Here is a 23,356-nt window from a genome sequence, read left to right on the forward strand (position 1 = left end):
TCAAGACTAAAACTACTATGAATGTTATGGAATTTTTTTTTATTTATTGTACAAGTTTACTATTATTGTTATTATTTTCAAGTCATCAATAAACACACTTAAAGTTTGGTTGTTTACAGTTTTATTGAAATGCAACAATACAAAGGTCCAGGAAATAAAAAAAATTCCATAACATTCATAGTAGTTTTAGTCTTGATCTTGTGGAATGGGCTACTTGATCAATAACTGTCAATAATTGACGCGTTTTTAAAATCAATGACATGGTTGTTGGACCAGGCGTGATTAGCAATTCTAGAACCAATCGAATCACGCAAGTCTTTCGCTTCTCTCCCTTACATCAAAGACGTAACTGAACCTTTGACACGTATCCTCAAAAAACACGATGTCATAGTTGTAAGCAAACCATTTACCACACTACAACAACAGTTCCCAGCTCCGAAATTTCGATCTTTCATGGAATCGCAGACCAACGTCGTGTATAAAATTCCCTGTACAAATTGTTCGTGGTGTTACCTTTGGGAAACCGGCAGGGCTTTCAATACCAGAAAAAAAGAACATTTGAGAAACACCAAAACTGCGGCCAAAGGTTCTAGAATTGCTAATCACGGCTGGTCCAACAACCATGTCATTGATTTTTAAAACGCGTCAATTATTGACAAAGGCACCCTTAGAACCAGCAAAACATTAGAAGCGTGGCATACCAGAGTGACACCTAACGCAGATAACAATTCTTTCCCGTTACCTGGACAAAACAACATTCTTTTTAACAAACATTCATAATTATTTACATTTTTATTATTTCGCAATTCACATTTTTGTTTTAAAAGTTTTTCTCATCGCTTTCTCGTCACTCATTTTACCCGTCGAAGACTGAAGTTCGGGCAATGGAAAGCTCGTAGTTTTTAATCTTTTTAGCCAGAGTTCGCTTTTTTTAAATTTTAACTATGTTTCATCCTGGCTACGGCCCCTCATTATTTTTAAATAATTGAAATTAACTTTGGGCCGCAAAAAAACTGTACGCGAATGAACACGGATCACCCTAAGGCGCTTCTTCATCGTGTTTTCTCCTTTCATTTTGCGCGAAATCCCTGTTTCAAAAAAAATTTTTCTGTAAAATGGAAAAGGGTTTTATAGCTCCAAACCAGCCAAAATAGAGTACATTCTTTACCGTAAATTGCAGTTCGTTATTGTTAAGACACAGAGACAGTCAGGCATCTTTTACTGACAAATAATAATGGTTACACCTGCATCTTGCCACCGGGGGTAGCGCGCTTCTTGAAACTCTTTCCTAATTCCAGACCAAGATATGTGATTTTTCCCAGCCTATTTCAGACACGACTTCTTGTCGACTACAAACCGTCCAAATTCTCCAAATGATAATGTTAACCCGCTTCAAACATACAAGAAGCTAAATTGGTTCAAAGACCGATATGAATATGTCAAAACATGTGAGTAGGACCTCTTTAGGCCTTTCAACTCCATTTTACTCGTGCAAACTATAACCAATTCCAGACTAGCCTCACCCTATTCAGCAAAATATGGGCAAAATCTATGCACTACTTCAAACTAAAAAGGCTGCCGCCGTCAAAAGCGCAGTTAAATTTAAAAAAAGACTTACACTTGTTAATCACAAATGTATAGAAGACGTTGTTATAATGGCGTCATGCATGAAAAGTTTTAATACCTTCTTTTCAATTCACCATGAGGGGTCGTTTTTTATTACGATCGTAGCACGTACTAAGTATTAATTTTAAGATAAAAGCGCTGACTCGGAGCTATTAACCTTAACGGTTTGTTAAACACTTTAAAACCTCTTCTAGTTAAGACCTTACCTGAATATATATTTTGCGAAATTTTGCCCTGCATGCAAACGTCGTCTTTAAGTCAACATTTAATTAGCTGTTTAAATCGTTGCGCCACGGGAGCCAGATAGTCAGGCACCAGAAACAATCATTAAATGCAAAAATTACTCACTTTGAAGGTAGAGAAGCATATGCGGCGCAGTTTTATGCTACATGCCCTCCGGGGAAGAGGACTTGGGTTCAAATCTACCTTGGAACCGAATAAAAAAGATATCTTTTCATTTCAAAGCGAGGCCATCATCTTTGGTAGAGCTTTCAATTCCTTATTTTTCCCTCATCATTTGTCAGTTATTATCTGAAGTTTTGTACTTTTCAATAAAGAGAGGCCATGAACAATGGCAAAAATTTTTTTTTATCTCAAAGCGAAGCGAGTTTGTATTTATCTTCTAAGGTTTCTTTGAAACGCTCAAGTAAACAAGCTTGGCTTGTGGCAATCAGATTCCATCTAATCTAATATTCCTCACAGTCTTAGAGAGGAGTCATAAGGCTATTTACGTGAGTACCAACATTAAATTGTAGTGTACTGTATTGTGCAACTATGTCAATGTTTTTCTTTTACCTTGGAAAGCGTTTTAAAAGTCATACATCCTTATGAGGTTCATACAAAGGTTGAGGCTTCTAATTTACATAATGGAGATATGCTAGTATTTAGAAGCAGCGCCAGAGTCTTAAAAAAATCTGGTCGCACGATTTTATTCTATGATATAAGAAGTATTGTCTTTTCGTGTTGCGAGAAGTTATCAAAATTGTTAAAACTTTGCATTTTTTTGTCACTACCAAAGATTCAATTTTTGCAAACGAAGGCACCCCACTGGAAACAGAGGGAGAAAGCGTTTAAGGCTCAAACGAAAATTGTGTTTTTTTAAAGTAACCGGACAAAGTGTAATTCACATGCAATATTTAAAGCAAACCTGTTTTGTGAACAATTTGGATTATAAGGAACTTAGGGAGCCACCTACTTAAACTTAAATGATTGAAATTAAATGTTGTCTTAATGACGACGTTTGCATACAGAGTGAAATTTCGGAATATGTATATTATCAGGTACGGTCTTCACTTGAAGAGATGATTTAAAACAAAATTGGCCGCTTTGAAAATTGTAATTATAAGGCTCTATCTGAAAGCAATTAGAACAAATTAATGAAAAAAACTAATTAGGGTAAATAAAAGAAATGACATGTGAAATGTAGATGTAGCCTTAATTTGCTGGTAAAAGAAACATTAGAGTTCCGGTGTCTTAACCATAAGCGAGTTGTTAGCTACGGGTTAAACACATACTGTATTTTGAATTGTTTGAAGCTACACAAAAGGCGTCCATTCTACCAAAGGTACGTTTTGAAATCAGTTGAAGTAGTACATAGATATTGACCACTTCTTGCTGAATAGGGTAAGGCTGGTCTGGAATTGGTTACAGTTCTCACGAGTAAAATGGAGTTGGAAGACCTAGCGAAGTCCTACGCACATGTTTGACATATTTATATCGGTCTTTGAACCAATTTATCTTCTTGTATGTTTGTAGCGGGTTAACATAATCAATTGGAGAATTTGGGTGGTATGCAATCGACAAGAAGGTCGTGTATCAAATAGGTTAGAAAATCGCATATTTTGATCTGAAATAAGAAAGAGTTTGAAGAAGCGCGCTACCCCCGGTGTCAAGATGTAGGTGTAGCCATTATTATTTGTCAGTAAAAGACGTCTGACTGTCTCTATGTCTTAACCATAAGTGAACTGCCATTTACGGCTAAAGAAAATACACTACTTTGCTTGGTTTGTAGCTACAAAACTCTTTTCATTTTACCGAACAATTGGTTTTAAAACAGGAATTTGCGAAAAATAAAAGGAGAAAATGCGATGGAGAAACGCCTGAGGGTGTTCCGTGCTCATTCGCGTATTCTTGTTTGGCGGCCCAAAGTAATTAGCTGTTAAAATCATTGCGCCACGGGTGCCAGATAGTCAGGCACCAGAAACAATCATTAAATACAAAAATTACTCACCGTGAAGGTATAGAAGCATGCGTGGGGCAGTATTATGCTACATTCCCTCCGGGGAAGAAGGCTTGGGTTCAAATTTACCTTGAAACCGAATAAAAAAATATTTTTTTCATCTCAAAGCGAAGCCATGCATCATCTTTGCTAGAGCTTTGAATTCCTTATTGTTCTCTCATCATTTGTCAGTTATTATGTTTAATTTTGTACTTTTAAATAAAAAGCGGCCATCAACAATGGCCAAATTTTTTCATGTCATAGCGAAGCGAGTTTGTATTTTGCTTCTAAGCTTTTTTGAAGCGTTCAAGTTAACACGCTTGGCTTGTGGCAATCAGATTCCATCTAATCTAATATTCCTCACAGTCTCAGAGAGGAGTAATAAAGTTATCAAAATTGTTAAATTTTGCATTTTGTTTTACTACAAAAAATTCAATTTTTGCCTAAGAAGGGAGGAACAGAGCAAAGGAACAGAGGAAGAAAGCTTTTAAGGGTCAAACGAAAATTGTACATGTCTTTTTTAAAGTAACCGGACAGAGTGTAATTCACACGCAATATTTGAAACTAACCTATTTTGTAAACAGTTTGGGTTATGGGGATCATAGGGAGCCACCCACTTAAACTTAAATGATTAAAATTAACTTTGGGCAGCCAAAGAAGTATACGCGAATAAGCATGGAAAACCCTCAGGCGTTTCTCCATAGTATTTTCTCCTTTCATTTTGCGCGAAATCCCTGTTTCAAAACCAATTCTTTGGTAAAATGGAAAAGGGTTTTGTAGCTCCAAACCAGCCAGAATAGAATATGTTCTCTAACCAGAAATTACAGTTCGCTCATGGTTAAGATACAGAGACAGCCACGCGTCTTTTACTGACAAATAATAATGGATACACCTGCATCTTGCCACCGGGGTTAGAACTGTTCTTTAAACTCTTTCCTAATTTCAGAGCAAAATATATGATTTTTCCTAACCTATTTCAGACACAAGAATCTTGTTGATTACACACCATGCAAATTCTCCAAGCGATCATGTTACTCGCTACAAACATACAAGCAGCTAAATTGGTTCAAAGACCGATATGAATATGTCAGACATGTGAGTAGGACTTCGTTAGACTATCCAACTCCATTTTACTTGTGAAAACTATAACAAATAGAGGGGTCGTTCTTCATTACGATCGTATTACGTATTAGGAATTAATTTTAAGATAAAAGGGTTGACTCGGAGCTATTAAGCTTAAATGTTTGTTAAACACTTTAAAACATGTCTTCTAGTGAAGACCTTACCTGAATATATATTTTGCGAAATTTCGCCTTGCATGGAAACATTTAATTAGCTGTTTAAATCGTTGCGCCACGGGTACCACATAGTCAGGCACCAGAAACAATCATTAAATACAAAAATTACTCACTGTAAAGGAAGAGAAGCATGTGCTGCACAGTATTGTGCTACATGCCCTCCGACGAAGAGGGCTCGAGGTCAAATCACCTTGGAACCAAATAAAAAATTATTTTTTCATCTCAAAGTGGAAGCCATCATCTTTGGTAGAACTTTGAATTCCGCATTGTTCCCTCATCATTTTTCAGTTATTATCTTAAGTTTTGTACTTTTTAATAAAAAGCGGCCATAAACAATGGTTAAATTTTTTCTTCTCAAAGCGAAGCGAGTTTGTATTCTGCTTCTAAGGTCACGGTTTTTTGAAGCGCTCAAGTAAACAAACTTGGCTTGTGGCAATCAGATTCCATGTGATCTAGTATTCTTCACCGTCTCAGAAAGGAGTCATAAGGCCATTTACATGAAAACAAACATAAAATTGCAGTGTACCGTATTGTGAAACTATGTCAGTGTTTTCTTTGTCTTGGAGAGCGTTTTTTCAAGTGGTACTTCCTTGTGAGGTTTATGCAAAGGTTTAGGCTCCTAATTTGCACAATTGAGAAATGTTAGTATTTGGAAGCGACGCCAGGGTCTTAAAAATTTGACGTTTTGGTAATATCATAACAGACATTTCGTATTCAAATTAGAAAAATGTGATATAAAAAAGAAGAAAATGTTTTCTTTGCCAAAAAACACGATTTAGTTGAAAATTTTCGTCTTATTAATGACGCAATATATTTATCACAGAAAAGACAGCCCATTGCAATTGTAGTTTACTTGTATAACCTTCGGTACAAAAGAAAAGCAAGGTTTAAGGTGAATAATTTGGCTTCCTGCTAATCATTGGCATATTGGGAATATTAACTGACATTTGTATTCAAATTTGAAACTGATATACAGAAAAGAGTAAAACTGTTTTCTTTACCAAAGAGCAACATGTCCAACATGATTTCGTTTAAGTTTCTCGTCTCATTTATGGTGTGGAGTTTTTAATGGAAAAAGATATCACTTTAAAAGGAAAACAAGTTTGAGGGAGAATGTAATTTGCGTTGATATCAGATACAGGGAATATTGTTGCACATTTTGTGTCAAATTAGAAGCGATGCTAATTATTTCTTTTCAGAGAGAATCATGCTTACGGTTTGAATACGCCTTCGATAAAACTGTGAGATAAAGTCAATTTTTAAATTAATAAATAGTTAAAATTATTTTACGGCTTGAACGAAAAGCTAAACCTTAGTGGAAGTATCTTCAACAGCAGGAAAAAGGAACTATAAAATTTCATAAGAGTATTATTTTTTATCACAAATTTAACGCGGCCATTGTTATCCTTTCTCACCATGCATGAAAAGTTTTAATATCTTCTTTCTAATTCGCCACGTGCGGTCCTTTTTAATTATGAAAGCATTATGAATTTAAATATAAAAGAGCTGAGCTATTGAGCTCAAATGACCGAAATGTTGTCCAAAACACGACAATGCCTGAGGCCATTTAGACCAAAAAAGCTAAATAACCATACCCTTTGGCTAAACACACACTTATAGCAAAAACACACCTAAAGGCAAAATACACCTATACCTTATACAGGAGAATCGAATTTTGAAGTCTTTCTCCCCCCGATAACTTACATTTTTCCTTTTATCCAGCTAAACTGACTTCTTCCCTTCGTAATAGTGCTTTTTATTATTTCATAATGGCAAGAAACGTCTCCCAGGAATCGTCCTTAAGCTTAATATCTCCGAGCCAGCGCTTTTATATGGAAACAAATGTTATATATTGTATAACGTTATACGTTATACGTTCTTAACGAAAAAAGGACCCCTCATGGTGAATTGAAAAGAAGATATTAGAACTTTCCATGCATGATGCACATAATAACAACGTCGTCTACAACTTTGTGATTAACGAGGATAAGTTTGTTTAAATTTAAGGGAACTTTTGACTGCGGCAGCCTTTTTAGTTTGAAGTAGTCCATAAATGGTGACCACTTTTTGCTGGTTTGGAATTGGTTATGGTTTTCACGAGTAAAATGGAGTCTGGAGGTCTAACGAGGTCCTACTCACATGATTGAGATATTTATATTGTTCTTTGAACCAGTTAAGGTTCTTATATGTTTGTATCGGGGAAACATGATCAATTGGAGAATTTGGATGGTATACAATAGGCAAGAAGGTCGTTTCTGAAATATATATATTAGTCTGAAACTAAGCAGAGGGATATAGAAGGATATTTTTGCATGGTTTAAAATTATGCCGAGGAAGCAGAAATTATCAAGTGCTCTTGGTATCCAAAAAGGAAAAATTTGGGGTAACCATGCTTTTTTTTCAGAGATAATAAAGCTCCAGTTTGGAAAAAAACGCCATACATTGCTTTGTATTTTACTGTTTTAAAGAGCAACTGTTGCTTAACTATCTCTTGAAAATACGTTGTTACCCCCAATTTTTGGGGGGTTTCAGTAGCCGTTGGTAAGATCTGCTTCCCTGCATAGTCATAAGCCACACAAAAAAATGCTTATTTAGTAGTAGGCACCGTTCTTAGGGTATTTACCTTTTCTTCTTTGCAGGTTTTCCATTCTTTGCCAAGTAATACCAATATTGTGATCATCAGTGTTTATCAAAGATGGACGAATGGTTTCTTAAAGCTCTTATTTTACATGTTTCCTTACTGTGGATAAGAGGAGGTAAGTTCCAAACCGATTTTTCTTATGGGGTAAAATAAGAGTAAACATGGCACTTCCATTACATTATCTTACGTAAATTAGTAAACACAGAGAATACGCAGATTTTTTGAACTAGTTCGGATAGTACAAAAAATAAAACCTAGGGAGAGAGGGATGGGTAAAGCTAACAAAGAGAGACCGCAACTGACCTTTGAGCAACGCTGCCACACTATAAAAGATAAAAAAAGATAGAAGGTGAAAAGATAAAAACCTCGCAAGGGGGGTTGTACCCCTTATTGATTGTTTTGACAAAGCAAAACCAACAAATTAAAAGACTGGCCAAGTCCTTATGTCAAACGATTTTGTGTCATAAGATATCAATTAGTATGATGTGATGTAATATGATTATTGATAAGACATTATATCGATGACAAATGGTTGATCACATTGCTGTGTCTGGGATAATTTGGTGTTATGCTTCTATTGCACTCCTATGATGCGACATAAGATGTCCACAATAATCTTATAATCCAACAACCACGAGTGTGGTAATTGTTTTGTTAAAAACAACAAGGAAATATATTAGGGTTATTGACCAAGCGTGAAGTCATGTTTTTGCAAGGTTTATTATCGGTGGATTGAATTATCATGTAGTCATGAAAAACTGGTAATCATAGATTATCTTCAGGATCTAGTTTTACAAAGGCAAAACCCCCTCTAGACTGGCCTTTTTTCCGTCTCCCTCAAAATATTTTTAGAAAGCTATGACAATGAGACTTAAGAAGCCATGGTATGTCCAAAGGTGATTCATTTCACGTCCCTAACGAGCAGAGATGACGTTGAAATGACATCCTTATTCTCAAATGGAGGCCATATTGGATCCGCCTTGTTGGATTTCTGGATTTCCCCAATACTTCAGGAGAAAGCCGAAATTGAACGAATAGTAATCAGAACACGGTCTGTCAAAATTGGTTGCCATGGCAATATTAAAGTCAATGAACAGTAACGAACGGTATGAAAATTGTTACCAGATAAGTTTCCGAAAAAGTCCTGAATATCCTGGCATTTTGCTCAAATATTAAGAGATAAAAAGCTATTCAGGTTCCAAGTCACCGCAGGCAGATTCCACACCTACGAGAGGAGAAGGAAAGGGTCAAAGAAGATTTGCCCCCAAAATAAGAGAGCTGGAGCCTCGACCCCGAATGATAAAGAAAGATTGCAGATCGCCAAAGTTAACGTAAAGAAAATCAGTCTGCTCTGGAGACAGAGATCAGCGAGGACCTCGGCCTAAAAGCAGAATAAGACGACCAGAAGACTCGGAAAACACCGTCAGGCATCGACCACATCCAGAGGGTCCACTAAGCAAAACATCACCGCCCATTTTTTTTAAGCCCGTATCGACAAAGCAACTGCAGCTCCCAAACACAAGCTACTGTAGCTCGGACAGTACTTATTGGGCGAAGCGTTAAGGGTTATTAAGAATTTGGGTCATTCAACCTCTGCTTACGAAGCAGCTAAGAACAAATTAGAAAGTATGGAGGAAAAAGAGGACAGATCACTCTATGATAAGCAACAGAGGAAGATGACAGCGTCAATGCCAGCACAGTACCATCGATGGATTTTTGAACAACAGTGCGTAGAAAGATTACGAGAATGGGTTATACAAGAAACAGAATTCCAGACAGTATAAGCTGAGACGCTTCGAAAAAATTCCAGTACCCGAACGGAAATCAGACGTTTTCTTGGCCAGACCAGTTCACTTGCAGGTACTCCAAACCAGTGGCCTAGCAAGAGCCGCCGTACATTCAGCGTCTGGAGAAACAACCACCCCATTTGGTACGACGAATTTTAAGGTATAGCCGATGAAAAGAGGTGGCGGAAATCAGCGCAACAACGTTTTAGCTATAGATGCCTTGGACAGACCCACCACGGAATATCGTTTCCATAGTCCCGTTCTACATGCAGAGATTGCAAGAAACGGCAATAGGAGTGACAGCTACAATCGTCAGCCCCAAAACGTCCATCGTGATGAAACTAGAGTAGCTCCAGTTAGAGATACCACGGAGGCGGAGTCCACACAGGTCTCATCGGATAGATCGCACACAACACCAATGCACATGAAAGAAACTAGAGGTGAATATGTCACACTGAGGAAAGCAACAATAGTAATCAAGAATGGGGCAAGACGAGTGGTCGTTAATGCGCTACTGGACGATGCCAGTGGTAAGACATACATCAACAGTTGAATGAACAGCAACTTAAGCATGACTGATCATATAAACAACGCTTGTAATGCGGCATTTTATCATTTACATAACTTGAGACGTATTAAGAAATACTTGTCGAGAGATTCTTTAATTACTTTAGTTCATGCTTTTATAACCAGGCGTCTTGACTATTGTAATGGTTTATTGTTTGGCTTACCAAATGTGCAGATCGCTAAATTACAGCGTGTACAAAATGCAGCAGCAAGACTTATTCTTGGCATTGGAAAGTTTTCTCACATTACACCGGCGCTTTATGAACTGCACTGAACTGCTATGCACTGGCTCCCATTTTCTTTGCGTATTGACTATAAGATTTTACTTTTGACTTTCAAATGTATTTATGGCCTCGCGCCAACTTATCTTAGCGAGCTTATTAGTATAAAATCGAATTCATTATATAATCTTAGGTCTACTGGTAAGCTCTTATTGGACCATCCCAAGTGAAAGATGCTTACAACATTGGGAGCATTATCATTCTCAGCAGCAGCTCCGAAACTCTTGAATGAGCTACCTTTGGAGCTTCGCCAAGCAACATCACTTAACAGTTTTAAATCTCGACTTAAAACCTATCTTTTTAAGAAGTATTTTTATAGTTTGTAGCTTAGTTTATTTGATTCTCACGGTAATGTATTTTCGTTTTTTTCTTTTAAACATATGATTGTAAGGCGCTGTTTATCACCACATGTAAATACGCGCTATATAAATTGGTGAATTATTATTATTATTATTATTACTATTATTATTATTATTATTATTATTATTATTATTATTATTATTATTATTAATTAGAACTTCAAGGGGAGAACCGTAGAGTAAGTCGCCGCCACAGTCTGACAGGGCCGTAGCTAGCATGAGGCAAGACGAGGCAGTTGCCTCGCCTTGAGATTGGCCTTTTTTTTTCTTTTTGGAAGAAACGTTTAATTGAAAAAATAATCCCTAGAAAAAATGGATTGGTTAAGATAAAACCAGCTAATATAAGGTGGATGAATTGAGGGGAAAAGAATTTTAATGAGGTTAATTCGTTTCATGTGAACTATGAGTAGCGGTTTTTCAAATGATTTAAGGTTACAGAGGGGTCATTAAGAAGACGTATCGCGACATAACCATGACAGGCCGCGTGACATCAAAGGTCACCATTATTCCCGTATTTTATCTGCCATGGCTGAGAGCCGGTGTGGGAGCATTCTTTACTTATACAACTGTCGTAAAAGAACAAAATGTCGTTTGCAGTGCTGGCAATCGATTTATTGCAAACACTATAATACATGTATTGAACTTTTCAGCGAAAAGAAAATGTAAAAGAATAGATTTTAAAAGATTTGTTGATCAAGCCTTTCTCATTTGTAATGGCTCTTAAAAGAGCCGTTTGCATTTGGTTGGCGTGAGAGAGGCATTTCAAAACTTTTGACGGAGCTCGCCTGGTTTGCCTCTAGAACATCCATACTGTCTACCATTGAGGTGATGTTGTCTCTCTGGCCACAGACGGATTGCCTTAGCTTTCAGTAAAGAATAAACGACGGGCAAAAAACGTTCACTTTTCTAACTGTTAAGGGAGAAGTTTACTACTCTTAACCGTGAAAGTTAGTGACTTCTTAGTCCTACAAGTATAAGAGATGGCAATATTATGACATGGCTGTCTCAAAGTTGAAGAACATAAGCAAGAGTGTATCGAAACAGATAATTAGTAAGACTTCTCCTAATTCTCTACAGTATAAAATCCATAAACGTTGGCTACTCTCGTGGATTCATTTTGTTGTTATAATACGTGTTATAACATTTCAATGCTTTAAAATGCAGGTGGTCAGTAACTGGGCACCAGTATCGCTAAGCAATAAAAAAGTGAACTTCTACACTTGCCCAAGATTGAGTTTTCTGAAGAAATATGCCACGGAAAATGCTTACAAGAGCATTTCTGAGCCTCTAGATTTCAAAATTTTCTGGGAGGGGGGGGGGGGCATGCCCCTACACCCCCCTAGGGGCTGGCGCCCTCGCAATTCGGCACTCGAAACTTGCCTCGTCTTGTTCTGAAGTCTGGCTACGGCCACTAACCGTTAACGTACTAAATGGTCACACCGGCAGCTTCGAGACAAGAATCCTCGAGCTAAATCTTGAAAGCTTAGATGGAAAGATATATGTAAAGATAGCAGCTTTCACTACGGAACGCGTTTCAGGGAACATTGGAGTAATCAACTGGGCTAAATACGCGAAGAAGTGGGAGTACCTTAAAGGTTTTACTTTACCTTGGAGCACGCCCAATTATCGACGCTTTCGTATCAATCAAAGAGGGATGTTTGAGGAAAGCCAGTAAAAACAGTTGCACGGTTAATGACCTTTCGATGGACATGTATCGGCGATGCAATTAGTACTCATTAGGGAGGCTATCAAACAAGTTTCGCTCACACAGCATTGAGACTTCCAATGAGAAAAATTGCGCAAGAGAAACTTAAGCGATCAATCACATTTGAGAGCAGGGGGTACGAAGTCAATTGCATTGGAAAGACGACCAGTCAGTGTTACCAGACAAGTACGAAACAGCCGTGAAACGGTTGAGAAGTACAGAGAAATGAATTCTTAAAGAGCTAGAAGAAAAGTTGCGGAGGGAAGATCCCGAAAACAGAGGAAAAACCCTTTGAGTCTTGTTACCTACTGCCGGACAAAGCAACGACGAGGACGAGCATTGTGTCTGACGCGGCAGCCAAGTACGACGGGATCTCTTTGAGCGATGTCATACACCAGGGACCTAAGTTGCAGCGAGAGCTTTTCAGCGTTTGATACGGTTCCGGGCAAGCAATAGAGTTAGTCTGTGGCATAGCAAAGATCTATCTCCGCACAAGTCCTAAACCGGAAGATAACCAGTATAATGGATTTTTATGGAGAGCGCTCGACCAAACCAAGGTACCAGATGAATGTCTCTGGCAATATTATCTCGTAACTATCTCTCCACACATATGGACGATAGCATGAATTCACTTACAGGCAATACGACAGCCAGAGACTTGTACAAAATACTTTCGACGCTGTGGAAGAATGCTGGTATGCACGCACGTAAATGGCTGTCTAATTCAGAAGAATTGTTGTGGGAGATACCAGCATCGGAAAGTAGATCTAGATAATGGGGGAGCCGCTCCCTGTTAAGACGCTAGGAGTACTACGGCTAGAGAGGGAAAACATGTTCACCTTCCGAGTGCATCCACCTCAAGATGTGTACAGGTTTCTGAGAAGAACAACCACATTTTCGACCCTTTGGGATTTCGGACGCCATATACCATTCAAGCAAAGGCTTTGTTCCAAGAAATCTGGACCACGGGCATCGACCAGTGAGGAGTAACTTCAGTTGAAACAAGAAAAGAAGGTTAGGCGGTGGTTCAACAATGAACCAAAGCATTTAGTGAAAATTAAGATCGCGATGTTTTCATCTGGTGGCCAGGAATTTGAAGTCCGCGGGCCTTTAGGCATTCGAAGATTCCTCATCAAATGCGTATGGAAAGGTAGTGTATTTAAGATATCAGCACAGTGATTGGGTCCACCTAATGGCTTCTAAGTTAAGAGTTGCACCCCTTGCACCCACAAGAACTCCTCGTTTAGAGCTGATGGGCGCAATTCTAGGATTAAGAATAAGTGTATCGATATGGAAAGCATTGAAGATTGTAACTCGCGAAATCACGTATTGGTCGGATATCATGAAAGTTTATGGTAGAAACATCACCGAAGCAGGACATATAAGCCATTTGTTGCGAACAGAATTGGATAAATACAGTCTCACACAAGTCCTCAACAGTGGAGGCATTTTTAACTGAAGAGAACTAAGCTGATCGTCTAACAAGAGGCTTATCAGTAGAGGGGATAGCTAGTAAGGACACATGGTGGGAAGGACAATTGTATTTGGAGATGAAAAAAATCTGAATGGGCAGTAGATCATATCATGAGACAGCAACGAAAGAGGTCAGGAAACAAGCACGCCTACAAGCTGACTGCAGCATTAGAGTGATAGCGGTGTTAGCTATCAAAAACAATGCTACGTAGTGGCTTAAAACAAAAAACAAATAAAAAAAGGGGAAGATCTTTCTTCTGTTTAATCTTTCACCCGCAGTTCAAATATATATTTTACATATTTATATTAATATTAATATTATATCAAATGTTTGGAAGTCTTCAAGAGATTCTCAGAAATTTGCCGTTGATCCGCAATTAAATACAGGCGGTTTTCTGCAGGTATCATGGATAAATCTGGAAGTAAATCACCTTGAAAAACTAGAATACAAGATAACTCTGTTTATTGTGTTTCTTAATTGATTCTTAACAGCTACCTTGACTCCGTGGACAAACCCACCGACCACCAACAGACCAGCGTCCCCGACACCGAGTCAAGCAATAGGTAATATATGAGCTGTATTTTTTTAAGTATATATTACTAGATTTCGGTTTTCAAACTGTAACGTTACGTTTGTCGACGACTTTCACATACAAACTGCGTGATGATGAGTAATTGAAGATTTAAGGGAGCCAGCCATTACAGTTCAGTTCAAAAAATGTACCATTTCGATGAAAAACAGGTTCTCCATTAATGTAGTTTAAAACACACTTCTTAAGAAGAAACATTACAATGCTTCCTTGGACAAACCAACAGAAAACACAAAGAACACGATTCAATATTAGAGACTTTCCCAATTGAGTCGTTTGAATAACGAAAACATCTTGCATGATAACCAACTTTTCAAAGATCCCCGTCGCACAGCTTTGAGATTTTAAATCTTAAACTTCTCAATAACACGATCGCATACTATCCACTTCACCATAACTCTCTCAAAGCAAATTTACGTAATTTATGTCGCCTGGAAGATTCAGGCAGACACGTTTCTCATTGGTGGAAATTAACAGTGCCAAAGTCACGTGTTCAATTATCTCTTCAGAGATGAGCTTGTGCTCATTTCACGAACAGCGGGTGGTTATCGAATCCTAAGCTCACAAATGATTGGAGAACTTCAACAGATTCTCAGAAAGTGTGCATTCTCCTTTGAAAACAAATGGAACTACTTGATGACCTCTGGATACATGTAGAGAAAATAACTAGCCAATGTTTGACTGATCTCCCCTGATTGTTCCTGATACTGAGAATTATAAAATATTTGTTTGTACTTATCAAAAACTGCCACATTCTAATTTCCCATCGATCCGCAATTATATACCAGGCGGTTTCCTCACAAGCATCGTAGAAACGTTTGCAAGTGCACCACCTTGACAAACTGGTTTACAATATGTCTCTATTTACTTCGCTTTTAATTTCATTCTCGACAGTCAATGTGACTCCGTCGACAAACCCACCAACCACAAACAGACCAGCGTCCCCGACACCGAGTCCAGCACAAGGTAATACTGAAATGACTTGTGGTTTTGAAGTATATATTACTTGAATAAGGTTTCAATCTTACGTCAGACTTGTCGACAACTTTAGCATACAAATTGCGCGACGATGAGGAATTGAAGATTTAAGGGGGCTTGTCATTACCGGTCAGTTTAAAAATAGACCATTTTAGTTAAAAACAGGTTCACCTAGGTCTTCATTAATGTAGTTTATAACACACTTCTTAACAAGAAACATTACGATGCCTGCTTGGTCAAACCCACCAACAACACAACTACTGCGTTGACTACTAGGTACTATTTCTCTTAGTATACGTTGTAAATATTTATTTTTTAAAAAGGTAATTCAACATCCGCCTTCATGTCTCTTCATGTCTCCCCCACCCCTCGACTTTCCCAGACCCAAAAAACAAAAAAAGAAGCCCGCTCTAGATAGGGTTAAATTAAGATTTTCAGGGCCAGAATTAACATTAAACGAGGCTTTAAAAACACATAAATTGTGTAATTTATCTTTATTCCAAAGTTCCCGATTGTCATAAACTGTATATTCCAGCCCCAATTGATAGTAATAATTTGCAAAGCTCACTTAATTAAAGTGCACCTACCCCCCCACCCCCAATTTTTTTCTGCAAGAATCTTCATATTTTGCCGAGTATCTGTGAATCATCTAGTATCGTATTTTATGCTTCCCAGAGCTGTGAAGGCTTACACGTCGAAGAGCGAAAGGCTCGAGAGCGCGCCGAGAGATTAGCAGCTAAGGGTTTTAGTGAATAGCTAGCCATTGAGGCTTGAGAAGGAAAGGGTTGAAAAAAATATTTTCCCGAAAAATAAGAGAGCATGAGAAAAGATAAACAGGCATAAAAGATCCCCAAGGAAAACGTTAAAGAAACCCATTTAACCCTGGAGCGAGAGATCGGCCTAGAAGCAGAATTTTACGATAAGAAGACTCGGAAAACACCGTCTGGTACTAACCACAGCTTGAGGGTCCACTAAGCAAAGCGTCAGCGCCCAGTTTTTTCAAGCCTGTATCGACAAAGCAACTGCGGTACTCGAGCGCAAGCTAATATAGCTCGGACAGTACTTATCGGGCGAAGTGTTAAGGATTATTGAGAATTTGGATCATTCCACCTCTGCTTACCTCTGCAAGTATTTGGAGGAACTTGGGGATTTTAAGCCAATCCGTGTCGGTAACACCAAAGATACAGAGAAGTTCGCTGATATCCAAGACATCGAAGTTATCAACCTTTAAGAGGCTGGCTGACATAAGGAGTTGGGCAATGGATCGCTCTTTGATAAGCTGCAGAGGAAGATGACAGAGTCAGTGCTAGCACAGTACCATCGACGGATTTTTGAACACAAAAACCACAGTGCGTAGAAGCATTACGACAATGGGTTATACAAGAAGCAGAATTCCAGAAAGCACAAGCTGAGAGGCTTCGAGGGATATGGAGCAATTGCAGTAGATCAGTTCACTCGCGGGGAATCCAAACCAGTGGCCTAGGAAGAGCTGCCGAACATGCAAAGTCTGTGGAAATAACCACCCATTTGGTGCGACGAGTCTTAAGATATAACCGTTGAAAAGGGATGGCGGAGACCCATTACGGAATATCGTTCCCACAGTCCCGATTTTTTTCGGTTTGTAGGGACGCACAACAGTCGTACTACATTGTAAAGAAAGGAGAGGCCGGAGATTGCAAGGAACGGCAATGGGAGTGACAGCTACAATCTTCAGCCCTTAAACGTCCTCGGGATGAAACTAAAGTAGCTCCAGTAGTAGATATTACGGAGGGGGAGTCCACACAGGTCTTACCGGAAACATCGAACATAACAGCAATGCACATGAAAGAAACTAGAGGCGAATATGTTGCAACGTGGAAAGTAACAGCAGTCATGAAAAATGGTGCAAGACAAGTGGTCGTTAATGCGCTACTGGACGATGCTAGCAGTAAGACATACATCAACAGTTGAATCAGGAGAACCGTAGAGTAACCGTTAACTTTCTAAATGGTCGAACCGACAGCTTCGAGACACAAACCTTCCAACTAAATCTTGAAAGCTTAGATGGAAAGATAGATGTAAAGATAGTAGTTTCATTGCAGAACGTGTTTCAGGGAACATTGGAGCAATCAACTGGGCAAAATACGCGAGGAAGTTGAAGCATCTAAAGGGTATTACTTTACCTTGGACCACGCCCAATCATCGACATTTTTGTCGGTATCAATCAGAGAGGGGTAATATAAGAAAACCAGTAAAAAGAGTTGCACGGTTAATGACCTTCGGATGGGCACGATCGGCGATCCAAATAGTACTGATGAGGGACGCTATCGAGCAAGTTTCGCTCTCACTTATTTTATACGTGCCGGCGATAAGAGCAGCAACTAAATTACATACTCCAAAAGGTCTTGGAGATAGAATTGCTAAGTCACAGCTTTGAGACTCTAAATGAGAAATTCGCGCTCAAGAAACTTAAGTGGTCCATCAAATTTGACAGCGGAAGGTACGAAGTCCCAGTTACTTGGAAAGACGACCGGTCAGTGTTACCAGAAACCACGAGACAGCCCTGAGACGCGTGAGAAAAACAGAGAAACGCATACTCAAGGAGCCACAAGAAAGGTTGCGTAATGAAGACCCCAAAAACAGAAAAAAGCCCATTGAGTCCTGTTGCCTACCACACTTATCTGTTATGAGGCCGAACGAAGCAACGACGGAGACGAGCATTGCGTCTGACGCATCAGCCAAGTGCAAGGGGATCTTTAAGCGACTTCGTACACAAGGCATGAAACGAGAGCTTTTCAGCGTTTTGATACGGTTCCACAAGCAAGCGATAGCGTTAGTCTGTGGCATAGCAGAGATGTATCTCCGCATAAGTCAAACGCCAGAAGATACCTAGTATAATAGACTTTTATGGAGAGCGCTCCACCAAACCAAGGTACTAGATGAATATGAATTTAAATGAATGGCAGTCGGGATGAATTCGTCGCCGTTTCAGTCGTAGTTCGTCGTTCAAGAACATGCGAAGAAGTATCAAAAAAAAACATTTCCACTGGCTGCGGTGACAATACCATCTCTGGGAATATTATCTTTAACTATCTCTGAACATATATGTACGGTAGCGTGGATTCAGACAATAAGACAACCATAGACTTGTACAAAACACTTTCAACGCTGTGGAATGCTGGTATGCATGCACGTAAATGGCAGTCTAATTTAGAAGAATTGTTGTGGGAGATATCAATAGCGAAAACTGGATTTAGATAAGGGCTGCCCTCTGTTCAGAAGCTCGGAGTACTATGGGTAGAGAAGGAAAACATGTTCATCTTCCGAGTGCATCAACCTCGAGATGAGTACAGATGTAAGAAGACCTAATAAAGCACAGTTTCCTGAAGAGAATAACCACATTTTTCGTGCCTTTGGGATTTTGGACGCTATATACCATTTGTGTAAAGGCTGGACCACGGGCAACGACTACCTTATTACATGAAATTTTCGCGACACGTTAATTTCGCGATTTTGAGGTTCGCATATTTTGCGACACCTTAATTTCACGATTTTGGGAAAATGTCGCATTTTGACTCACTTTAATTTGGCGTTTTTGAGTGAGACACACTTTATTTCTTTGTCAATGTTATTTAACATGTCCCTGAATTTGATCAAACAACTTAATCAATAATGTCCAAATAAACAGAAACGCATCTGAATCTGTAAATAGTAACAAGAAAGATGTTCCTACAGTGTCTACAAGGTAAGGTTTAAAGTTAGTGCTTGAATTCAAGTCCCGTTTTTTGTGGTCAATTGACGTCATTATCCATGTACGTTAAATATTCCTTTCTGCAGGCTCCAAAGAGAAAATGTTGCCGTTTAGTCTCAAAACTGATGCTGTTTAATTGTTTGCATAAACGTCTTTGATACGGATCCATCAACAGGTGGTAGCATTGAAAACATCCTTTAAGGTTGGAGACGTTCTTTTCTGCATCCATGAAAGAAACAACTAACATGATCGATACGCAATAGCCGCGACAAATTGCTTCCCGGACAACTTAAATTTCGCGATTTTTTTTTTAATCGCGAAATTCGCAAAATTAACGTGTCGCGAAAATTTCATGTAATAAGGTAGTTAGGAGTCGCTTAAGTTGTAACAAGAAAAGAAGGCTATTCGGTGGTTCAACAATGAACTAGAGCATTTTGTGAAAATTAAGATCGTGATGTCTACAGCCGGTAGACAGGGATGTGAAGTCCGCGAGTCTGCACGCATTCGTGGATGCTTCATCGAATGTGTATGGAGCGGTCGTGTATTACAGACATGACCACAGTGATGGAACTGTTTCGGTCCATCTAGTTGCTTCTGAATCAAGAGTTGCACCACTTACAGCCACAAGTATCCTTCATTTAGAGCTGATGCGCGCATTCTAGGATTCAGACTAAGTGCATTGATATCGAAAGCATTGAAGATTGCAACTAGTGAAATCACGGCTTGGCCGGATAACATGAACGTGTTATGGTAGATACATCGCCGAACCAACCAGGACATTTAAGCCGTTTGTTGTAAACAGAATTGAAGAAATACAGTCTCAAACAAGTCCTCGGCTGTGGAGGCATTTTTCCACTGACGATAATTCAGCTGATCGTCTAACAAGAGTCTTATCAGTCGAGCAGTTAGCTAGCAAGGACACCCGGTGGGACGGACCTCTTTGTATTTACAGAGGAAAAATATCTGAATGGGCAATAGATCGAATCATGAAACAGGAACGAAAGAGGTCAGGAAACAGCCACGCCTACAGGCTGACTGCAGCATTAAAGGGACAACGATGTTGGCTATCCAATTCATGCTACGTAGCGGCTTGAAACGAGACACTTTTCTGCCTGGATTAGACTCATCAGAACACTGGCCTGGGTTTATCGCCTCGTACGCAATTGTGTAAGTTTACGACGAGAGAAACGCATTAAGAGTGGGCTGACTACCAACGACATTGAGGACGCGCACATTCAAGTAATGAAGTCAGCACAAGCGGAATCATTTGGGGAAGAGTACTCATAATTGACAAGTGATAAAACATTTCCAGGTGGTAACAAGTTACTCGCCCTAAAACCAAGAATTGATGAAGATAGATTAATGAGATCTGGTGCTCGTCTAGAGAATGCCGAGTATTTACCACATGACGTTAAGTACCCTATTATCTTACATGAAAGAACTGAGTAACCAAGCTGATCATGGGACATTATCATGAGAAAAGGGAATCACTCATCAAACATTGCTTATGTTGTCCTTTCTCGTTTTTGGTTAATGCAGAGGCGAGAATAAATCCGAGATTGTGAAGCTTAGTGCTATGAATATCGTAAGAGAAAAGCCAAACTGTCGCAACAAATCACAGCGGCTCACCCAAGAATTAGGCTTTAGACTCCCCTTCTTGCGTTCGGTCGTATGCTTGTAGATCCGAAGAGCCTTTTATAACATTCCAGGGCAGAGGACAACAAATAGCCAAGGTATAACTTTGTCTGTTTACATGTATAACCACCAGAGCGGTGCATTTCAAAATGGCAATTGCAATGGACAACGATTCCTTCCTTAACCCGTTTGAGAGGGTAGCGAATCGCAGAGGATTACCGGAAGAAATGAATTCAGATAATGGGACTAATTTCGTGGGCGCAAATCGAGAACTGGAAGAACTTGTTGTAGAAAAGTTAGACGAAAATAAGATTAGAGTAACTACAGCTGACAAAGGAGTACAATGGCATTTCAATCCCCCTTTGACTTCACACTTTCGCAGTTCACACGGGTCTCTGATAAAAGCGTCCAAACGAGCTATGTATGGGATTTTTGGGAATACTGATGTGACGGACGAATAACTGATAAAGGCCTTCACTGGTGCAGAAGCCATGATAAACTCACAACTTTTAACACATCAGTCAGCGAATCCTGCAGATGATGTTCCGTTAGCACTAACACGATTTTCTACATGGTAAAGACGGTAGACAGTCTGCGTCTGAATCTCTAGTCCAAACGGAATTCAATCCTAAACGGCGACGGAGACGCGTTCAAGAGTTCGTCGGACACTTTTTCATACTTTTTTATTACAAGGTGTGCAATACAGCGTTAAAGAAAACTTCACTTCAAGACTTTAGTTTTCTTACAATAGCTTACTTACAATATTACGTTACATTACTGACATAAATGTTAGCAGTAACATTACTTATAAGTATAAATCTACTAGCGTTGTATCACGAATGCCGTTCCCTGATTGGCTACGCTAGGCCCCTTCTATTTTGTGTTAGATAGTGAGTAGCGGTTTACAACAAAATGGCGGCCACTCAATGGCGTTTTCGCTGCGAAGTGTCTGCGATGAAGATATAAATAATTTACTTGTTAAGTTTTGCACGACTAGTAGATTTATACTAAAACAATTTGATTATTCGCTCTCGGTTTCTATCGCGTGATAGCTGTTTCGGGCTGCGACTTCATCAGCTATCATGCGATAGAAATCTCGAGGTTATAATGTTATTGTTATATATAACTTATAGTATCACTAAAATAGAAGAAAGATCCTCGCAGTTATTTAAGTAACCTATGCAGGTGCAAAAAAAAAAAAAAAAAAAAGCCTGAAAGAATTCATGCTTAAACAGGATTTGAACCCATGACCACTGCGATGCCGGTGCAGTGCTCTACCAACTGAGCTATCAAGCCAACTGGGAGCTGGTCAAATTGTTAGTTCGTGATATACTCGTGAAACGTGAATAAATTAATATTAATATTTGAAACATGGATATTTATTTTCGCAGCTGCTTAGATTGCGTAAAAAAAACTGCAAGGATCTTTCTCCTATTTAATCTTTCACCCGCAGTTCAAATATAAGTTTTTAATATTTAAATGAATATATTATGTACAGGAATGTAGGTTAGATTTCCGTTGCTCCGTCGGGTCACAAATTAAAATGTTTGGAAGTCTTCAACAGACTCTCAGAAAGTTGCCGTTGATCCACAATTATATTCAGGCGGTTTTCTGACAGGTATCATGGATAAGTTTGAAAGTACACCACGTTGACAAATGTATTTAGAAGATGTCTCTATTTATTGTCTTTCTAAATTGATTCTTAACAGCTACTTTGACTCCGTGGATAAACCCACCAACCAGCAACAGACCAGCGGTCCCGACACCGAGTCCACCAACAAGTAAGATTTGACTTGTATTTTTTGAAGTATATATTACTAGATTTAGGTTTTCAAAATGTAACGTTACATTTGTCGACGACTTTCCCATAGAAACTGCGCGACGATGAGTAATTAAATATTTAAGGAAGCTAACCATTACAGTTCAGTTTAAAAATGTGCCCGCATTTCGGTGAAGAGCAGGTTCACCTGGGTCTTAATTAATGTAGTTTAAAACACACCTCTTAACGAGAAACATTATAATGCCTCCTTGGACAAACCAACAGACAACACAAAGACCACCATTCACTATCTTCTTACTACTACATTGACGGTTGGACGCATGACCTTATCAATGTTAAGCCAAGGTCACGCGTCCAACTGCCTCCTCGGGGATAAGCGTAGGCTCATTTCGCGACCAGGGTCTGGTAAAAGAGCCTAACGTCACAAATGTTTGGAAAACTTCAATACATTCGCAGAAAGTGTTCGTTCTCCTTTCAAAATAATTGGAACTAGTGGAAAATATTAAAAAGAATGCACTGGTTATTGAGAGTCCCTCGATGAGTCTTGGATACATTTATAGGAAATAATTATCCAACCTTTGACTGATCGCTCCGATTGTTCCTGATAATGAGGATTATAAAACATTTATACCTGTCAACAACTGCAACATTCAAATTGCGCGACCATCTGCAATGAAATATCAGGCGA

The 23,356-nt window shown here is 39.0% G+C and overlaps 1 protein-coding gene across 4 annotated transcripts in view; it reads left to right on the top strand.

Annotated features, from left to right (window-relative positions):
- Positions 1-3,085: 3,085 nt before the first annotated feature.
- Positions 3,086-23,356, top strand: part of LOC146459281 (uncharacterized) — a 79,545-nt gene continuing 59,274 nt past the window's right edge. For 2 of the 4 annotated variants that reach the window (XM_085089697.1, XM_085089700.1), the window contains exons 1-5: positions 3,086-3,190; positions 7,782-7,898; positions 14,448-14,519; positions 15,440-15,511; positions 22,598-22,669. In XM_085089697.1, coding sequence (XP_084945823.1) covers positions 7,838-7,898; positions 14,448-14,519; positions 15,440-15,511; positions 22,598-22,669 — 277 coding nt within the window. In that variant the 5' untranslated portion in view covers positions 3,086-3,190; positions 7,782-7,837. The remainder of the gene's footprint in view (positions 3,191-7,781; positions 7,899-14,447; positions 14,520-15,439; positions 15,512-22,597; positions 22,670-23,356) is intronic. The other 2 variants (XM_085089698.1, XM_085089699.1) reach the window with 2 other exon arrangements.

Source organism: Pavona decussata, unplaced genomic scaffold (genome assembly GCF_977016875.1).
Source record: "Pavona decussata unplaced genomic scaffold, jaPavDecu1.1 SCAFFOLD_221, whole genome shotgun sequence".
In the NCBI taxonomy this organism is placed as follows: domain Eukaryota; kingdom Metazoa; phylum Cnidaria; class Anthozoa; order Scleractinia; family Agariciidae; genus Pavona; species Pavona decussata.